Source organism: Gossypium arboreum, chromosome 12 (assembly GCF_025698485.1).
Source record: "Gossypium arboreum isolate Shixiya-1 chromosome 12, ASM2569848v2, whole genome shotgun sequence".
Classification (NCBI taxonomy): domain Eukaryota; kingdom Viridiplantae; phylum Streptophyta; class Magnoliopsida; order Malvales; family Malvaceae; genus Gossypium; species Gossypium arboreum.
Window position 1 is genome coordinate 110,435,743 of NC_069081.1, and position 21,766 is coordinate 110,457,508.

Consider the following 21,766-nt stretch of genomic DNA (forward strand, 5'->3'; position numbering starts at 1 on the left):
ATTACTTTATATGATAATCTGTATTAAAAAATTAGTGAATCTTTTAGCTTTGCCAAAGCCTAAAAGGTCATTTCCAATTGCATTATATGGAAGAGAAATGAAGAGCATATTTCAATTTCAGGTTTAATGTTCCTCCCTTTTAAGCATAATATTCCAATTCTTGATCTAAAGTTTAGCAAGTTGAAAGTATCAAACTTTTGTTTTTTGAATTTTTAAATATTAATTAAAATAAATATAAATAGTAAAAATAATAAACTTTACACTTGTGAATACTCATATCAATTATTAAAATATTCATATTCTACTCATTCGATAACTCATATCATCAAATTCCTCTAATTTTTTTAACTAAACCCAAACTCAAAAGTAATTTTCTCACACAAATGTCTTGTTTATACCAACCAATAATCTATTGCTTCATATTTTACCAAGAATTTAGATTGATGGAGGAATTCTAAAAATATGTTTGGTTTTGGGTCTAAGGTAATTAGTATTATACTAGTATTGGTATGTACTAATATTAATTTATTTCGGTGTAGTGTTTTTAATTTATAGCTATTTTTAAAAAATATTTTTGACACAATATTTAGAATTACTTATAACCTCTTCCCAACTTATTAAAGGTTCTGGTTATAAATGTTCTTTTTGACACAAAAAATACCTAGAACTACCCATAGCCTCTTTCTAACTCATAAATAAGAGGATAATGCACGTCAGTGTACTCAAACCCACATCCTCTTACATTAGCAACAATGTCCATGCCAATCGAGCTAAGACTCAATCGACATTATTAAATAAATTTTAAAAGATAATATTTTTACTACAAAATATTTTCTTTTACCCACATCGTGATTGTGCCAAAATATAGTATTATTTAATAAGCTTCACAACTATAATCCATCATTAAACAAACTCAAAATAAACAAACAAAAATATTATTTCATAAATTGAACAACAAGTTCATCTCATACTATGCATATAACAATACATAATTTAATAAATTTAAAATAAATAAGAAAACTTTTAAATTTAAACTTAAAATATATTTTAAAATTTTGTGATACCAACCAATACGGGCGAAATCAATTGGTATATATCAGTATAGTTGATATTAATCAAAATTTCCACCAGAACGAAACCTAAATTTTATTATTTTAATTTACTATCAGAAGAAGCATTTCAACCTATACAAACAGTACCAAAACGGAATTGACTACCCTGCTTGAGTCCCTTTACTGCTGAATATTGTATATGTTTAAAGTTCACATTCTTTGCTCTTCAAAAATCCAAAATCCAAAATTATGAAAATTATGATAATTATAAGTTTAAAAACTTCATTCATACAAAACAGGAATAATAAAACTTTTTACTTTAATATTTATATTTTTATTTATCTTAATATTTGAATTTAGCAATTAGATACATTTTAGTTTTTAAATTTGAATTTCATCAAGACTTGATGATGTGATTAGTATTCTTAAAACATAACTGAATTGACCGATTATATCGAGAACTAATTGGTATACTGATCCAAACAAAGAAGTTGAACTGATTGAATCAGAAATTACATGAAACTAGTAAAAATAAAAATTTGAGATAAAACCAGTAGCTTAACAAGTTGAACCGGCTTATTAAATTTTTTTATATTTTTTATTAATTTTTAATTATTTATATAATTATAATTGATCTAGTAGTTGAATTGATCAAACCAACTGAATTGGGAACCAGTTGTGTGACTAGTTCAACCACTAGTTTGATTATTACAATACTCGTGACACTCTATGATTGTATCACATCATCATCTAAAATTTTATACAATTTTTTAATTTTCAAGTGATGATTTGGAATAATCTCAAAATATCACATAATCAAACTTTTAAATTATTAAAGTTCATAAACCAAAATAAATCTAATTACTAAATTTAAATCCCAAAATAAATAAAAAATACAAATATTAAAATAAATTTACTTACCAAGATAAAAACTATATTATAACATTATATATATATTAATCATGTCATTCACCACCATTGAAAATTTTCAACTCTACTGATGAGATTCATGAAATGACACACATATTTATATATGCTTTTGTTACACTTTATTATAACTTGTTAATGCATTATTTAGAGTATTTGTAATTGTTTTAATATTGAAGTTTAAGTTTTTTTTTTTAAGTTAAACTTTGAATTCAAAAATTATTCTCACATTGATATCTAAGTTAAGTATTTGTTCTTACATTTGAGTTTAATTTTTTTTTTAAGTTAGTCCTTGAAGTTGGAAATTGTTCTTACGTTAAGGCTTGAACAGTTTTGTATTCAAACTTTTTCTAAGAAAATATCATGGATTAAAAAGATTTAGGCCTCAATGTAGGAAGAATCACCAAGTTAAGAGATTAAATAGGACAAAAAAAATTTAAGTTCTAATTTAAAAATAATTACCAAATTTAGTTCCCATTAGCGAAACAATTATTAAAGTCAAATCTCATATAAAGTTCACTACAAGTTCTCATATCATATTAAAAATTTTATTTTAATTCCTATACGTTGACATTAATTATTCTTGTAGTGGCGGACATGTTATAAAAATATTAAATTAAATTTAAAATAGTGACATCTAAAAATAGAAATACATAATAATAATAATAATAAGATTGTGCATATTGTCGAGGTCTAGCCGTTTAGCTTCACAATTGACACTCTCTAATATTTCACAAAACAATATAACATAGAATATGACTAAAAAAGCAAAAACCAAGTTAAGAGCCACAACCCATCAAATTAGTTCTACTTATTGTTTCAATCGCACAAATTTCAAGCAAGTTTTCAAACCAAGGGTTAAGCATAAAAAAATTGACAAAATCTCCTTTTTTATTTTTATTTTCCTTACTTCAACTAGATTTTCACTTACCCTTTTCTTCAAAATTGTTGGTTGGATTGGTGCTCCTTTTACTTAACTTGATGTTGATTTAAGAATATATTTTAGGAGTTTAGTCTAAAGCTTCCAAAAAAGGATTTGATCTAAGGGATTTCACGATGGCAGGAGGTAGGCTTTTAATTTTTGCTTAAAAATTTTAGACGGGTATAGTTATGAGTCCGTTAATTCATTCCATTTGACAAGTAGGATTTTTAATTTAATTTGATATTTTTATTACCACATTAACCAGCCACGTCAGCCACTAATGGAAAACTTAACATCAGAGATTAAAATGTTGTTTTTAATAGGGACTAAAATGAACTTTTTAATATGATTAAGGACTTATAGTGAACTTTAACCAACCTTGTAAACATGTTGTGGTACATGTATATATTAGGAAATGTTTTTTAATATTTGACAGCTATGATAAGGGTACGTATACATGGCAATGACAGGCAATTAAGCAATATATATATATATATATATATATATATTGTAAAAAGAAGAAATTCCTATTATCTAGGAAGAAACAACGGACGAGCTTCCTTCATATGAGTGAATATTACTATCCTCTTCAAGTAGTTGAATCACGAAATTTGGTGGACTTGGAAACAGGACCAGCTGGTTAATTCTCCCTATTGTCGCCTTTGCCAGCTAATCAGTGACCTTATTGCTCTCTCGCCTTACATGCCGAAACTTCACTCTCCAATCCTTCTTACACCATTCATGAATTAACCGGACTTCTTCAATATTGCTAATTGATGCGAAACCATTACAAATAGTCTCAGTAAGTATCGCATTATCACAATTAATCTTCACCTGTTTGTACCCTTTCAACCAAGCCAGTTTCACCCCTTCAACAATCGCTTGTGCCTCAATCCTGAATATTTTATCCATCCTTGTTACCATATTAAACCCCATCAGCCACTTCCCATTCCAGTCTCGAACAGCAACTCCAACCGCTACTTTGGTATAATTTGTCATAACAGAGCCGTCAACATTAATCTTAATCCAACCTACCTCGGGACGTTGCCATTTTTGTTCAGTTCTAGACGAGCAAACTAATTGAGTCAACTTAGTACTATACTCAATTAAACAATATTTGACAGCTATAATAGTAAGGGAATGCATATATGGAAATGACAAGTAATTATGGTAACAGAAATAATAAGACATTCATCGAGGATTTGAAACAAAATCAAAATATATAATCTGACAAATAGCAAATCCACTAAATTCGAGTCACTCGAAAATTTATATATAAACATTTTAAATATTTGACAGGGTATATATATGGCAATGACAGACAATTACGGTAACAAAAATAAGACATTCATGGAGGATTTGATACAAAATGAAAAATGTAAAAGCTGTAACATATCCAAGTACTCTGGGTTCAAAAACAGGCAAACCAGGACCTGTAGGTGTTTTTGACTAGTTTGCTAACAAATTAGTCCATTTTCCTGTGGGTGTTTTGACCTATAAACATGTAATGAAATAAACAAAGAAAACCTGTGCTGATGTTCAAGGCATTCTTCATGTTCACAGAATGTACCTTGAACTCAGCTTTAATGTGAGATTTCCCTATCCCTTTGTTTGCAGCTTTTGCTGATTTGTATAGGGCTATAGGCTGATGAGGAAAAAAACTATGGAACTTTCTATATTCTTAGACTTGTACTGTTTTTGCTGCACATTCTTTCCTACCATTGAAAAAAAGGCAATATCCCTATTCATCAAAATGTTTCCCTAGTTGTTGGGTTTTATTTTGTTGTCGCCTAATGTAAACAAGCAGCCCCCCAGTATTTCGTTTTCCTTTTCTTTCTTGATATCTTCTTCTATAACAACTTCTCGAACACCTTCTTTGGTAGTATTTGGTTTCATTTCTTGGTCATTCTCAACCAGCTCTTTTTCTTCGGATCTTTTTGAATCCACAAACGGTACATCTTCTCGAGCTCTTTTCATGATCACCACTTGAGCTTCAGTGAAAACTTGAAGCAGTTCTGAAGGAGTAGCCGCTGGATCAAGTTTCAAACAGCCCTTACAAGACTTTAGACCTTCTTGATCTGTTACCAAATAAGAAGGAACCTGGTGAGAGAAATGAAAAAACTCTTCCCTCGGAATCGCCCAGGTTTTACTTCGTTCCGAATGCCTGCGGAACACTGTCTTTAAACCTGGAAGATTCAAGTTGATACAAAGTCTGGAGTACTTGAACTGCATCTTACAGGAACTGCAGGTTGTCCAAAATGTATCAGTTCTTGTTGAGCAAGGAGGAGCAGAATTGGAATAAGTAGCACCGTGCTGATCACCGATGTTTGAGTTTTTAACACTGTAGGAATTATGGAAACCATCAGAGCTTGTTGTTGCCATTGATGATTTCCCATGTAGAACATTCGTAAAGCTACCCCTTAAGTTCAGCTTCTGGTCATAAGAAAATCTTCTTGCTTTATCAGACAACAAACTCCAAGCTTCTAATAGAAGTTTGAAAGCTCCTGCACCTGCGAAGCTTCATGTAATGTTTCCAAATGGTGTCCTCATCGGCATATGGCTGAACACCAAGCACTCTGTACCAGTCAACTTCTCCATTGATCTTTTCATCGGCAGATATGTATACGTCAAGAGCAACAATCAACTGAGGAAGACCACCGAGCACAGGATACAGGTTTTCAGCCATCAAAACAAATCTTTTTGCCCCAGCAACATCCTTCTCAGCAATCTCTTTACCTCTAATGGCCACTTCCTTGTTTTAATCCATACTAGTTGTAAGGCCCAAATTATGCCGGGCCGTATGAAAATAAAAACAAAATGAAAATACAAAAAAATAAGCCAAAATATAAAATCCAAACATTATAACCCAAACATTAGCCCAAAAAATACAAGGGCCGAATGGCCCAAAATTAAAACACCAACAGAAACCTTAGGGTTTCCCTTGCGCCGCAACAAGCCTCCAGCAGCCTCCAAGGCCTCTCTGTACCTCTGTACGCAGCACCGCACGCCAGCTGGCCTTCTCCGTACCTGCAAACAAACGAGAGCGACAGCAGCAAATAGGACAGAAACAGAAAATTGTATTTTATTTTTATTTTCATTTTGATTTCGGCTATAAAGCCTTTTTGATTTTTGATTGTAAGGGGGTTCTTTTTTACGGGCACAAAAAAAACGCATATTGAATACAAAAGCAACCAATACTAGAAGGTGATTTCCATTCATAGTCTGCCTATTCCTATTTTGCTTTTAATATTTCTCGTTGAAAACAAGCAAAGGAGAGTTTTCAGAGATACTTACCTGCGATTTCGATCTTCGGAGACCATTTTTCGACTTGGATATCGAACCAAAGGAAGTGTCCTCTCGTTTTCCCGTAACTCGGGTCAAGTACCATGGCGGAGGTGGAGGCGTTAACGCCGATGAAACCCAGGATCGGTGTTTGCACGATGACATTAGAGTTCGGCCGAATGAGAGGGGAAAGGGGCTTTAGGATCTGTTGTTTCCTTTTCAAATGGCCAAGTGATCTTTTTTAGGGTTTCTATTCCTTATATACAACATAAAATGGCGCCGTTTGAATGGGTAAGGGTCCGCGCGTTGACCCGATGGGCAGGCTGGATCCGCGTCCTTTTGTTCTGAATGGGAAATTTGCACCGTAGGTCCTCCCCTTTTGCGAGTGCATTCAATCGAACCTTTTTTTTTCTTTTTTTAAATTAGCTCTTTAATTTGCATGTATTTTATACATGTACATACGTCTTTTAAATCTGTTTTGTGCGTTATGTCTCGTCTTGTACCCTTTTTATTCTTTTGCACATATATTATTTAAATTATTATGTACTGTGTCAACTTTTAAATGAATTTGTGTCTAAAATATTTTACATGCAATTTGATTCAAATTTTTATTCTATAATAATATCTATTCTTAAAATCATATAGCTATCCCTAGTTTTCATGCAAATTTGTCAACCTATATATATGGGTCCATTTATCCGTTATTATTTTAAAACCGTTTTATAGCACATTGGCTTCTAATTGCTATGTTATTTTTATATCTTGCATTGGTTATTCTATATCATGCTATGTACATTATCGTGGCATATTATTGTATGTATTGTTTTGCTTTTGTGATTGTTATCATTTTCGTCATTGTATTATTATATCAATTATTCACCATGCATTATTGTAATCGGGTTGCATTTTTTAGGTGAGCTATATTTAATTATTAGTTTGTTAGTTGATCGTATCTCATACATGTCTATTACCCCATTCATCGTTTTTTACTTGACTTTTGAAATGTGGTTTTATAAAACCCAAATTTTATGCTTATTTTCGTCTTATTTCAAATCGAATTAATGCGTTTTAAGCTAGTTTCACAATTATTAAAAATCCCTTAAACGAAGGCGATATGCGATATTTGGTAATTCGCGGAATCGTGCCCTAACGTGTTGGGTTGCAATTTCCCGTTTGCTTAAAATAATCAAATATCCCTTCAAGATTTCACTCATGTCTTCTAAAAATCCTTTAAAACGAAGGCAATACTCGGTGTTTGATAATTCGAGAATCATGCCCTATCGTGCTTGGTTGTGATTTCTCGTTTGTTCAAAACAATTGAATATTCCTTTAGGTTTTCACTCGTGTTTATTAAAAACCTTCCAAAACGAAGACAATACTCGGTGTTTGATAATTCGGGAATCGTGCCCTAATGTGTTGGGTTGTGATTTCTCGTTTGTTCAAAACAATCGAATATTCCTTTAGGTTTTCACTCGTGTTTATTAAAAACCTTCCAAAACAAAGACAATACTCGGTGTTTGATAATTCGGGAATCGTGCCCTAATGTGTTGGGTTGTGATTTCTTGTTTTTTCAAAACAATCGAAGTTTCCTTCGAAATTTCACTCAAGTTTTCCAAAAACCCTTTAAAACGAAAGAAATGTTCGATGTTTGGCAATTCGGTGAATAGTGCCCTATCGTGCTGGGTTGCAATTTCCCGTTTGTTTAAAATAATCTAATATAACTTTGGAATTTCACTCGCATTTTCTAAGGCAAGGCAATGTTCAATGTTTGGAAATTCGAAGAATCGTGCCCTACTGTGCTGGGTTTCGATTTTTCTTTGGACCAAATAGTTGGGCATCATTTTGTAATTTTCAAATTATAAATTTTCGGATATCAAAACAAGAAGATTTTTGGCAACCAACTTGGGTTATTCAAATGTTATTAACAAGAACCACATTTCAAAAACATTTTTAATTTTAGACAAAAGGACAGTATTTAATCAGTTTGGTACCAATTTTGGGCGTAATGAGAGTGCTAATCCTTCTTCATGCGTAACTGACTCCCGAGCCCGTTTTCTCATATTTTTGTAGACTAGAATCGTTGTTTTAGTAAACCAAAAATGTTCTATTAAAATAACCAAATTCTTAGGTGACCCGATCACACCAAAACCAAAGGATCGGTGGCGACTCCACGTTTTATTTTCAAAAAGTCGATTCCCCCGTATTTTCATTAAATTTAAAATTTTAAAAACATTTGAAAAAGGGTGGTTTCGACAGCTTGGCGACTTCGCTGGGGAACCTAAGAGAGTCTGGCCATAAAATTGATTATTTATTGTCCTTTTGTCAAAGAAATTGAAAATTTGTTTTATAATGATTGCATTTGATTGTATGATCATTTTGGTACGGATCTTGTAGAATAATGTTGCATTGCATTGCATGACCACTGTGGTCATACCTTCTAAGTGGGAGTAAGAAGCTACGCCTTTGTGAGGTTCTCACCTCCGCATGGGCTAGTGGATTGCTTCCGGTGTACATCCGTACCTATGATTTCGTAAGATTTTCATCTCCGCATGGTCATAGGGAAATGTATCCCTCTGAACCGAACTTGATCCATATGAGCCTATAATGGGTGAGGATTGAGGAATTTGCTGGTTCGGGTACCCTTACTCTAGAATCGAGCCACATATAGAGAGACCTAGGAGCTTACCCTAGGTAGAGCCACTCCGAACCTCTAGTGATCACCTGATTAGGTACTTTGTTGGTTGTTTATTTCTAGACTAACATGTTTTGTTTTTGTTTGTTCATGACTGCATTGCATTATATCATTATAGAAATGAGGTGTTGATTCATATTCAATTGCTAAATAGAACAATTTGTCATAAGAAAACGAATTTCTTAATAATGCGGATTACAATACGGTTGTCCGAATTTGGTCTAAGTGAACACGACAGAAGAGGGCTAACAGTTCGTGGAGGAAAACAAAACTTTACCTAAGGATTCAAGCTGATAAAGATTATCCAAAAGCCGTCGCGTCTTGACTTTCTTAAAGGAACTAATCAACATTGCGAGGATAGTAATTCGTGGCCTAGATCAAACCAAAAGGAGCTAGTAGAGGCATGCATTGGAAGCTTGCGAGATTTGACTTTCACGAAGAAAGGGGATTAGTGCCTTCGCCTGGAATACGAAAGCAAGACCGTATACGTAATCTGTTTTATGAAAAAGAATTGGTTTTTATAGAAAAGTTGTTCTAGGGGAATTGAATTCAAAATCAACATCTTTCTTTCCTTTGTATTTATCCCATGCATTTGCATTGCATTGCATCATGTGCATTGCATTGCATCATTTGCATTAGATTTTCCCAAAATGACCCTAATTAGGTAAAATTATTTCAGAACAGACAAAAGATATGGACCAAAGGTTAGAGAGAATGGAGCAAAGGCAAATACAGATGCAAGAGCAATTGATCAGAATTCAACAAGATATGCGATAAATGCTAGGACTCCAAAGAAATATGATGGGCCAATTAACTCAGTTACTGGCCGGAGAATTTGAAAAAAGGAGTGGCCAGTGGTCAATAGTGAGGATGATATTGAAGAGATTATCTATACCCCAAGCTTTACCCCAATAAGCATTCCGACCCAACCAGACATGCAAGGGGTACCCGTTGTTAGCAGACACCAACATCAGACGGATACATCGGCACTGTTGAGCTTCTTGATGGGTTCAGATTTTAACCCAGAAGATGATCAAGCCAAGCTAGTTGTTCTGGCAGAAACGAAGGAAAGGGGAGAGTGGACTTTAAAGGCCCCAAAGAAGAAGGAAAAGAGAGCAAGTAGTGCGAGTAGGTATAGCAAGGGTTGTTCGGAGCCGATTATAGCAAGCCAGCCAATGAGGGTAACTACCAGCCATCAGGCCTCCCCAAGGCGAGAACCCGATCGAAGACCAAACTCAGAAAAACCCCAATACACGCCTATTCCAATCACGTACAGAGAGTTGTACCACGCTCTGTTCGACGCACATGTTGTATCCCCTTTTTACATGAAACCTATACAACCCCCATACCCTAAATGGTATGATGCAAGCAGCCAATGTGAATACCATGCGGGAATTACGGGGCATTCTATCGAGAACTGTACTGCTTTTAAAAATATTATCGAAAGACTCACCAATTTGGGTATCGTAAAATTCGATGGTCCCTCTGATGCAAAAAATCTGTTACCCAACCTGTCGGTTAAATAGGTAAATCTAAATTCCATGATGGATAAGGGCATGAAATCCAATGGTACATCAAGCTTAGAACTCTAGTGCAAGACCTGATATTGGGGAATCTAAACAATAATGACGAAGGAACTTGGGAATAGAATTTCTTGAGCATCTGCCCTTACGTACTTGGAAATGTTTTGAACGATGGAACTGTGGAAGAGATCTCTTTTTAGAGCTAATCTAGAGTAATATTCAAAACACGCTTGTTGTTTTAAGCCTAGAAGCAACAAGAATCCTTTTGTGAAATAGGCTTGTGTCCTAAATCTTTGTTTCAATAAAATGCATCTTTTTTGAGCAAATATTCTCTTATCTCATACTATACGAATAATCGTTCTTAGATTCATTTGTTCTTTAAACTTTCTTTAAACTTTCTTTTAAATATTCATTTATTTTTCATTCATGACCATACCATACAAATAATCACCTTAGAATTATTTATTCTTTGGAATATGCCTTCGTACCTATAACAAGTCTCCAGACATCAATGACGTGAGCGACGCTGTCACTAATTCCGAGTCTCTTTGTTGAGCATGATATGTGTCTAGAGGGATCTTAGGACCTTGAAGATGACAGAGATTGTGACTTATTTCCTGATTTGTTAAGGACGGTAGAACAAGATGAAAAAAAATTGAACCTACTTTACGAAGGGTCAATGGACATTGTGATGTAACGACCCGAATTTTACCGTTACAGAAAAAGTGTATTTTCGGGTCTCCGTTTCTGAAAAATGGATTCGTAAATATTTATTAAAAATATTTACGAAGTCAATTGAGTGGTTAATTAGAGTTTAATTAAGTAAATTTAGTTTAATTAAGAGTAATTAGGAAAAATGACTAAATTGAATAAAGGATGAAAGTTGAATTGTAGATTAAAAGAAAATGAAGAGGACCAAAATGGCAATTATGCCATTTGTCCTAAGTGAGGTGACATAAACATAAAAATCGAGATTTTTATGTGTTAAAATATATATTAATTATTATTATATTATATTATATTATATTATATATTATATTATATAAATAAGTAAAGAAACATAAGAAACAGAATGAAAGCAAACGAAACAGAGAAGAAACAGGGAGAAAGAAAGAAAGAAAAGAAAAGAAAATTTGGGTTTCAAGGCTCAAAGTTTAATTTGGTAAGTCAATTAAGTCATTTCTTCTTAAATTTTGATGTTTTAGAAGCTTTGGAACAAGACTTTGATGAAATTAAGTTGATATTTTAAGAGTTTATAGATTTTCAAGTATAGTTCACGTTGAATAAAATAGTAAATTAAGGGTTTAATTGAGTAAATTTCAAGCTAGAATTGATAATAGGATCAAATTGTAAAGTAAGTTATAAGTTTTATGTTGTAGGGACTAAATTGATGAAATTTTGAAATTAGGAAAGTATGCTGGAAATTTAATATTTAAATGAGAGTATGGATGAAATTTGAATAGAAATAAAGTATGAATTAAGATAGAAAAGTAAGTGAATTTAGTTAGAATTAAATTGAAATTAAAGTAAATCAACATTTTGTACTAAGACTATTTTGGACAGCAGCAGTAGTCTAAGTTTGAAAAATCACCAAAAATTGTAGAAATTGAATTAGAGGATGAATAAAATATGAAATTAAATATTATTGAGTCTAGTTTCTTATAGAAGAAATGATATAAACAATTGAATTGTAAATTATGAGATATAATGAATTTTGTGAGACAAGGTCAGAATGAATTCGGGTTCCCCTGTTCTGACTTTGGAAAATCACCAAAAATTGAATAAAAATAATTAGAGGCTTAAAGTTATATGTTTAGAATCCCTAATGAGTCTATTTTCATTAGAAATCAACGAGAATGTTATCCGAGTTCTGTACTGTGAGATAATTAATTTTTAGTGAAGAAGGGACGAAACTGTCAGACAGCAGAATAGGGGTGAATTTAAAGAATAAACTGTACTTAATGGCTAAACCAAAAATTCTGAAAATTTTATTGTAAGAAGATTTGTGAGTCTAGTTTCAGGAAAAATTAGCGGATCTTAATTTAGAATTCTATAACTTAAGATATGAATTAGTAATGTATTAATGATTATGAATTGTATTAATTTCGTAGTCAATGTGGTACCGTAAATCTCGCTAAGAAAGGACAAGAGAAAGTCAACGGAGTTAGCTCGAAAATTACGGTTTGTATTTCTATAATCCGAACCTGAAACTTAATTGTTGAATTTATTTCTTAATATGTATATTAAGTGTTTTGAAGTAAGAATTATTGTGTTTTGCAAATGAAATGGATTGATATAGTATGTGATGAATTTATTGAATTTATATTGATTGAATTACGATATATATATAGATATATATATTGAATATTGAATATATATTGATTATTTGAATTGAATTGAAATATAAATTGTTTGAAAATTTTAAATATGAGATTTGTGATATTTGGATATTTGTTATTGAAAAGTGAATTGAATTGTATTGAACTATGAATTTATGTGATTAATTAAAATGTGTATTGATTGAAAAAATTGAAAGTGAATTGAATACCCTATTAACAAGATGATCGGGCTGAGTCGGATATAGTTGGCATGCCATAGGATTGGAAGTGTTCAGGGATTCTTCGACCTCGAGTCGATGAGACACTGGGTGTCACTATATTTCTTCGGATAGATTCGATGAGGTACTGGGTACCAACTTTACTTCGGCTAGGCCGATGAGACACCGGTGTCAAATATTGCTTCGAACTATCCGATGAGGCACTGGGTGCCATATTGGTGTGTTTGGTTGGATCCGTGTATCCGCCAAGGTCTGAGTCTTGTTAATAGGGGTAAATAAGTGAAAAGATAAGTCGAGTGAATTTGATTGATTGAGCTATTGGAATGAAATGAGAAATTGAATTGAAAATTGAAATTGAGATATGAGATTGAAAACATGAACCAAAAGGTTCATGAAATGAGTGAAGTTCAAATGGATGATGATTGATGTTAGAATGAATTAAAATGGTATATTGTTAAGAAGTAAAGTGTGAAAACAAGTGAATTGTGAATATATGACTTGTATAGAATTTATATGGTAAGTAATTGAAATTTTATCTATAAAACAAATAAATGAATACTTATAATTGTTATTGTGATTTTAAGTTTAATTGTTATATTATTAAGTGTTCAGATTATGGAAATACCACTTGAGTATACCATACTCAAAGACGGTTTGTTTCGCATGCAGTTTAGTAAAGATAGAACGTTGAATCAAGATCCCGATTCGATCCCGAATTCATTAAGGTAAAGTGTGATAATTATTGGTAATGGCATGTACCTAGGATGTTTTATGAGAGTCATTTAGGTTGTAGATGTACTCATGAAATGAGTAAATTATGGTTGGCAACGGTATGTAGTATGAATTTTGAAATTTACTAAAAATTCGTAGTGATTTTAAATTAGTCCCGAATTGAATTTACTGTTCATATTGGACCGCGAGGGCCCATTAAAGGGACGACATCTTAAAACTAAGATGTGTGTAAATATTTATTTTAATTAATGACCGAAATTGGACTGTACTGACTGGTAATGTCTCGTAACCCTGTTCCGATGACGGTATAGGGTTAGGGGGCGTTACATGTGAACAAGGGGCAAAGATTGAAACTTGAGTCACCATAGGGAAAAAATGAATTGTCTTTGAGTTACTTCAAGAAATTCAAATATGTTTTCACATGATCATGTCGAGATCATTTGAGATATTAAGATCGGTGGATGATACAAAATGTCTATACAGTGCCAGAAGAACACTTGTTAAAGGTTTTATGGTAGCCACGCTAGTCATGAGGTTTGGGTATTGTTAATCCATCATGGAAGGGGATTGCATTGGTTAAAGCCACATTCATTTCCCCACAGATTTTCTCTATATGAGACAAGGATGTTATCAGGCCATTCTCATCAATTCATCTTGGCAGTCATTGATTACTTCATGAAGGGGGTGAAGGTCGCTTCATATGTCAATATTACAAGATCAATAGTCATCAAATTTCAAAAAAAAAGGGGGAGGGGTTTCTGACAAGTAATGTCAGAAAAGATCACTTTCAAATACAACTGCACAATGTCAAAAGTTTGCAGTTTGTTCAAAGATCAGACACTATATCACAATGCAGAAAAGACATCCAAAAAGAAAAACAAAAGTTCAAAAATAGAAAAGAAAAAAGGAAAAGCAAACAATAGAACAAAAGTCGTAGTGAAAAATGATTGAGTCTTGTAAATATTGGCATAAAGAAGTTATCATTTACCCTCTATATTTGTCGAATGTGAGCCTAGAACCTTCACCGGGGCAACACATTGATTTATAGGACTGAAATAGTTTTTGAAGATGGGATTCCTTTTCTTCGATTCTTGGCAGGACTAAAGTTAGATGAATCATAAGAAGTCCAATCCTGATATGATTAGTCAAAGGGTGTCCGTCACAGTCAGATGATGCAGGCATATGACAGGAAGGTTTATCCTCGAGAATTCCATGAAGGGAGCTTGATATTGAAGAAGATCTTTCCTATACAAAAGGACTTCAAAGGAAGAAATATGCCAAACTAAGAAAGACCTTATGTAAAGAAGGCCTGTTTTGGAGGAACATTGATATTGACCAAAAAGATTTGCCCAGTTTGGGGAAGTCAAAATACAGTTAAAGAGTATTCTACCTAAAAGGGAGAGGCCAAGGTGAAAACCCGCAAAGGGCGCCTTAAGTTTTTAAAAAAACAAAAAGAAAAAAAAAGAAAAGAAGAAGAAGAAGAAGAAGAAGAAGAAGAAGAAGAAGAAGAAGAAGAAGAAGAAGAAGAAGAAGAAGAAGAAGAAGGAGATCGAAGTAAAAAATAAAAATAAAAGAGAAGGAAAATTGAAAAAGAAAAAAAATATATAAATAAATAAATAAATAAAAAGAAGAAGAAGAAAGAAAAGGAGAGGCTAAGGTGAAAACCCGTAAAGGGCGCTTTGAGACAAAATAGGATTTGAGCTGAAAACCCGAAAAGGGCGGCTCAAATTTGGATTAAAATGGGGCATACAGTAGTCTTGCTACGCCTAAATTAACAATGAAGAAGTATGCTACGTCTCGGGGCATCGACAAAGTACCCCGGATCCCCTAAACACATATTGAGCTTAGAAAGGTCCTCAAGAAGTTGGTACAGAGAAGCTCAAGCTGCGATATCTGGGGCACCTAGTTTCCACTTTGCTCATTTTGAATTTGTTATCTTTGATTACCTTATTCTTTTCAAGATACGTCCCAATAAACTTCCTTCTTATTGCATCGTTATCTTTAATTAACTTATTCATGTTGAGTTAATTGCCTTTTATGGCATTTGCAATTTTTGATTAATCTATTTATTTCAAGCTACCCTCCTAATAAATTCCCATCTTGTCCATTGTTTTGATCCTTTTCAAGCATTTTGCATTGAAATAATGATTAATGGACTAATAATACCTTCGTAAAAGGGGTTCTGCATATTACTCTGGAAGCTTCTAAACAGTATAGGAACCTGAAACAAGACCATCATTTAGAACTCACCAAGCCTAGGGGTTGAAAATGTTTCTAAATTGCGACTATCTCTTTGAATTTTCTGTCAAAGATATCAGTTGAATGAAGAGGCAAGATATTTCGTCAGTGATACAACTTCGACAAATAACGAGCAATGTCAACCTAAGTGTAAAAGGGGGGTCATTCTCGAGAAAAGAAAAAATGGTACTCTGCATTCATGCAAATATCGAGCATATACAATGGGTCATTACACCCAGGGAATGGTGTAACAGATCAAATTGATTGAAAATGAAATAAATTCTATACCCTGAGTTGTAGTGGGTTGGATAAGCAAAAAACTCCATAAAGTTTGAGCGGGCAAGCTTGTCGAGCAGATGAGATTGTTTCTTCGAGTTTTCTATTAAGAATGCCAGCTAAACAAGATGACAGAATAATACGTCAACAATAAAACCTCGGTGAACGATGAGTAATATCAAATCAAGCATTAAAAATGACATTTTGCATTCATACAAACGTCATTCATACACATCTACCTAGGAGCATTTGGCTCATTCGAGTCATGGCATCCTAATCATTAGGCATGAACTCATACGCATTATACAGGTTAAATCCTTTAAGGGACAATGAAAATTGATGTACTTTAATCCCCTAAGCAGTAGGGTAACAGGCTAAAGCATAGCAGATCTGACCTTTCTTGAAGCAGATCCAAGCAGATTTGACGTCTTTGTATTGTTAGAGGGCAGATCGAAGATAACAGATTTGGCGTCTCTGTAGCGGCGGAGAGCAGATCGAAGATAATGATTTGGCATCTCAGAAGCGGAGAGAGCGATCGAAGATAATGATTTGATGTCTCAGAGCGTGGAGAGTAGATCGAAGATAGTAGATTTGGCGTCTCTGTATTGTCAGAGGGCAGATCGAAGATAACAGATTTGGCGTCTTTGTATTGGCAGAGAGCAGATCGAAGATAAAAGATTTGGTGTCTCTATATTGGCGGAGAGTAGATTGAAGATAACAGATTTGGCGTCTCTGTATTGGCGGAGAGCAGATCGAAGATAGTAGATTTGGCGTCTCTGTATTGTCGAGGGCAGATCGAAGATAACAGATTTGGCGTCTCTGTATTGGCGAAGAGCAGATCGAAGATAATAGATTTGGCGTCTCTGTATTGGTGGTGGGCAGATCGAAGATAGCAGATTTGATGTCTCTGTATTGGCGGAGAGCAGATCGAAGATAGCAGATTTGGCATCTCTGTATTGTCATAGGGCAGATCGAAGATAACAGATTTGGCGTCTCTGTATTGGCAGAGAGCAGATCGAAGATAACAGATTTGGCGTCTCTGTATTGGCGGAGGGCAAATCGAAGATAGCAGATTTGGTGTCTCTGTATTGTCGGAGGGCAGATCAAAGATAGCAGGTTTTGCATCTCTGTGTTGACAGAGAGTAGATCGAAGATGACAGATTTGGCATCTCTGTATTGGCAAATAGCAGATCGAAAATAACAGATTGGTGTTCCCGAGTTTTCAAGAAGCAAGTTGAAGATAACCAATTTGACACTCCTGAAGACATCAGAATACTTTAGGGAAGAAGAGGATCAAGACTTTAAGACTTAGCCAAACCGGGCAAATTTGGTCCTTTTTATAGACTTTGCTCCATTCTCGTTACACGACAATGAGCAAAGAGGGGCAGCTGTAAGGCCCCAATTATACCCGGGCCCGTATGAAAATAAAAACAAAATGAAAATACAAAAAAAATAAGCCAAAATATAAAATCCAAACATTATAACCCAAACATTAGCCCAAAAAATACAAGGCCCGAATGGCCCAAAATTATAACACCAACAGAAACCCTAGGGTTTCCCTTGCGCCGCAACAAGCCTCCAGCAGCCTCCAAGGCCTCTCCATACCTCTGTACACAGCACCGCATGCCAGCTGGCCTTCTCCGTACCTACAAACAAACGAGACCGACAGCAGCAAATAGGACAGAAAAAGAAAATTGTATTTTATTTTTATTTTTATTTTCATTTTGATTTCGGCTATAAAGCCTTTTTGATTTTTGATTGTAAGGGGGTTCTTTTTTATAGGCACAAAAAAACGCATATTGAATACAAAAGCAACCAATACTAGAATGTGATTTCCATTCATAGTCTACCTATTCCTATTTTGCTTTTAATATTTCTCGTTGAAAACAAGCAAATGAGAGTTTTCAGAGATACTTACCAGCGGTTTCGATCTTCGGAGACCATTTTTTGACTTGGATATCGAACCAAAGGAAGTGTCCTCTCGTTTTCCCGTAACTCGGGTCAAGTACCATGGTGGAGGTGGAGGCGTTAACGCCGATGAAACACAGGATCGGTGTTTGCACGATGACATTAGAGTTCGACCGAATGAGAGGGGAAAGGGGCTTTAGGATCTATTGTTTCCTTTTCAAATGGCCAAGTGATCTTTTTTAGGGTTTCCTTTCCTTATATACAACATAAAATGGCGCTGTTTGGATGGGTAAGGGTCCGCGCGTTGACCCGATGGGCAGGCCGGATCTGCGCCCTTTTGTTCTGAATGGGAAATTTGTGCCATAGGTCCTCCCCTTTTGCGAGTGCATTCAATCGAACCTTTTTTTTCTTTTTTTAAATTAGCTCTTTAATTTGCATGTATTTTCGTTTTAGTCCGTTGCTCAGCACAGCGTTTTGGTCTAAGGGATATTTCTATTTCTAGTTCCTACATATTTGCACGGATTATTTATTGATCCAATTTTCGATTTTTTATTTATAAACTATTCATCTTATTTTAATTCATTTTTATTTTAGTTTTCTATTTGTATAACTTACCTTTTAAACATATTTAATATTTCTATACCGATCTATTTTAATCATTTTGTTTGGTTATATTTGTACATTTGTTTTTGAAGATTTTTATTTGGATTATTTTAGCATTCTTGTACAATAATCTTTTAGATAATATATATTTGTACATGTAATTGAGTTTTGGAATCGTAATGCTTACTCTTTTAAAGTTCCTAATATTTTTATATACGTGTGTATATGCGTTGAGTTCATTTGAAAACTTTATTTTGTTTGTAAAATCATCGCTTTTAAAATTCTTTTCATGTTAAATTATTTTAGCGCTTTTATATAATATTTTGATTAATTACTTATATATATTGGTACATATATTTGATCTATATACTTTATTAGATCCATGATTTTATGCCTATAGTCTTCTTTGTGTAATGAGTTCAAGGTTCTTTTTATCATGTTATTTCGATGCTTATATGATATTTCTTTAAATATTCTATACATGTTTCATGTACATTTTTTAAATCAAGGTTTGTAATTTGTAATTTGTAATATTTGTTACTTTAAAGTGCTTAATATTTTTAGATATTTGTTGAACTATTTCAATAACCTTTTCACATATTTTTCACCACCATTTTGTAGTTCTTTTTATACTATATTATTTAAAGTATTTATGTAACACTTGTTCAAATGTTTCATGTATATTTGTTCCTAAATGGTTAACAATTTAGTTCTATGTACATATTTAGTCCCATACTAAAGTTATTTTATGAATTCTCTTAAATTTTCTATATATATATATATATATATATATATATATATATTCCTTTACGTACATAAGTCACCTTTTTTAAAAAAACACATTTTACTACATATTGTTTTGGTTTAAAATTTCACATTTAAATACTATTTTATACATGTACATACGTCTTTTAAATCTATTTTGTGCGTTATGTCTCGTCTTGTATCCTTTTTATTCTTTTGCACATATATTATTTAAATTATTATGTACTGTGTCAACTTTTAAATGAATTTGTGTCTAAAATATTTTACATGCAATTTGATTCAAATTTTTATTCTATAATAATATCTATTCTTAAAATCATATAGCTATCCCTAGTTTTCTTGCAAATTTTTCAACCTATATATATGGGTCCATTTATCCGTTATTATTTTAAAACCATTTTATAGCACATTGGCTTCTAATTGCTATGTTGTTTTTATATCTTGCATTGGTTATTCTATATCATGCTATGTACATTATTGTGGCATATTATTGTATGTATTGTTTTGCTTGTGTGATTGTTATCATTTTCGTCATTGTATTATTATATCAATTATTCACCATGCATTATTGTAATCGGGTTGCATTTTTTAGGTTAGCTATATTTAATTATTAGTTTGTTAGTTGATCGTATCTCATACATGTCCATTACCCCATTCATCGTTTTTTACTTGACTTTTGAAATGTAGTTTTATAAAACCCAAATTTTATGGTTAATTTCGTCTTATTTCAAATCGAATTAATGCGTTTTAAGCTAGTTTCACAATTATTAAAAATCCCTTAAACAAAGGCGATATGCGATATTTGGTAATTCGCGGAATAGTGCCCTAACGTGTTGGGTTGCAATTTCCCGTTTGCTTAAAATAATCAAATATCCCTTCAAGATTTCACTCATTTCTTCTAAAAATCCTTTAAAACGAAAGCAATACTCGGTGTTTGATAATTCGAGAATCATGCCCTATCGTGCTGGGTTGTGATTTCTCGTTTGTTCAAAATAATCGAATATTCCTTTAGGTTTTCACTCGTGTTTATTAAAAACCTTCCAAAACGAAGACAATACTCGGTGTTTGATAATTCGGGAATCGTGCCCTAATGTGTTAGGTTGTGATTTCTCGTTTTTTCAAAACAATCGAAGATTCCTTCGAAATTTCACTCACGTTTTCTAAAAACCCTTTAAAACGAAAGAAATGTTCGATGTTTGGCAATTCGGTGAATAGTGCCCTATCGTGCTGGGTTGCAATTTCCCGTTTGTTCAAAATAATCGAATATAACTTCAGAATTTCACTCGCATTTTCTAAGGCAAGGCAATGTTCAATGTTTGGAAATTCGAGGAATCGTGCCCTACTGTGCCGGGTTTCGATTTTTCTTTGGACCAAATAGTTGGGCATCCTTTTGTAATTTTCAAATTATAAGCTTTCGGACGTCGAAACAAGAAGATTTTTGGCAACCAACTTGGGTTATTCAAATGTTATTAACAAGAACCACATTTCAAAAACATTTTTAATTTTAGACATAAGGACAGTATTTAATCGGTTTGGTACCAATTTTAGGCGTAATGAGGGTGCTAATCCTTCCTCATGTGTAACTGACTCCCGAGCCCGTTTTCTCATATTTTCGTAGACTAGAATCGTTGTTTTAGTAAACCAAAAATGTTCTATTAAAATAACCAAATTCTTAGGTGACCCGATCACACCAAAACCAAAGGATCGGTGGCGACTCTACATTTTATTTTCAAAAAGTCGATTCCTCCGTATTTTCATTAAATTTAAAATTTTAAAAACGTTTGAAAAAGGGTGGTTTCGACACTAGTTTTACGAGTAACTCTCGAGCTGACTCTAACTCCTTTCTATTTCCTTCTTTAGTTATCTGAATTTGTCGAAACAACACAACATCAGAAAAGATACCAATAATAATAAAAAAAATTGAAATTTTATAAGAAATTTAGGATTTTCCCATGCTAGTGGTTGTTGAGTCCACTATATGACACCAAGTTTTGCCGCTTTGCAACTCAAGTAATAAGAATGAACAAGGAAACAATAATGCATGCTTCTCGAATGAATCAAACATTGTATATTCAAAGCTCATAACTGAGATTTGAGTGACTGAAATACATCAATGCCTGGAATAAAAATTCCAAGAGAAATACATGCAAAGCAAAACAATAAGCGCATACTGAAATGCAAAGAAAATGGAAGAAAAATTACCCCTTTACTCAGAGAGGCCAATTACAGAATTTATTCTCAGTTCAATTTTGGTTTTTGCATATTTTCTTTAAACTAATAGATTAAATT

General features: G+C 33.3%; 1 protein-coding gene across 1 annotated transcript; it reads right to left on the reverse strand.

Annotated features, from left to right (window-relative positions):
• Window positions 1-4,606: 4,606 nt before the first annotated feature.
• LOC128285709 (uncharacterized) lies at window positions 4,607-5,354 on the reverse strand. The gene is made up of 2 exons (XM_053023611.1): window positions 5,139-5,354; window positions 4,607-4,979 (listed from the first exon to the last, which is right to left on the reverse strand). The coding sequence occupies exons 1-2, from the start codon at window positions 5,281-5,283 to the stop codon at window positions 4,663-4,665; spliced, it is 462 nt and encodes a 153-aa protein (XP_052879571.1). The 5' UTR covers window positions 5,284-5,354; the 3' UTR covers window positions 4,607-4,662.
• Window positions 5,355-21,766: the final 16,412 nt, after the last annotated feature.

Bases quoted from the DNA above. Each gene is read 5' to 3' on its own strand.
- LOC128285709 (XM_053023611.1), bottom strand. From the start codon at position 5,283: ATGGCAACAACAAGCTCTGATGGTTTCCATAATTCCTACAGTGTTAAA. The intron at 4,980-5,138 runs GTAAGATGCAGT...ATTTGGTAACAG, and splicing joins TTGGACAACCTGCAGTTCCT to ATCAAGAAGGTCTAAAGTCT.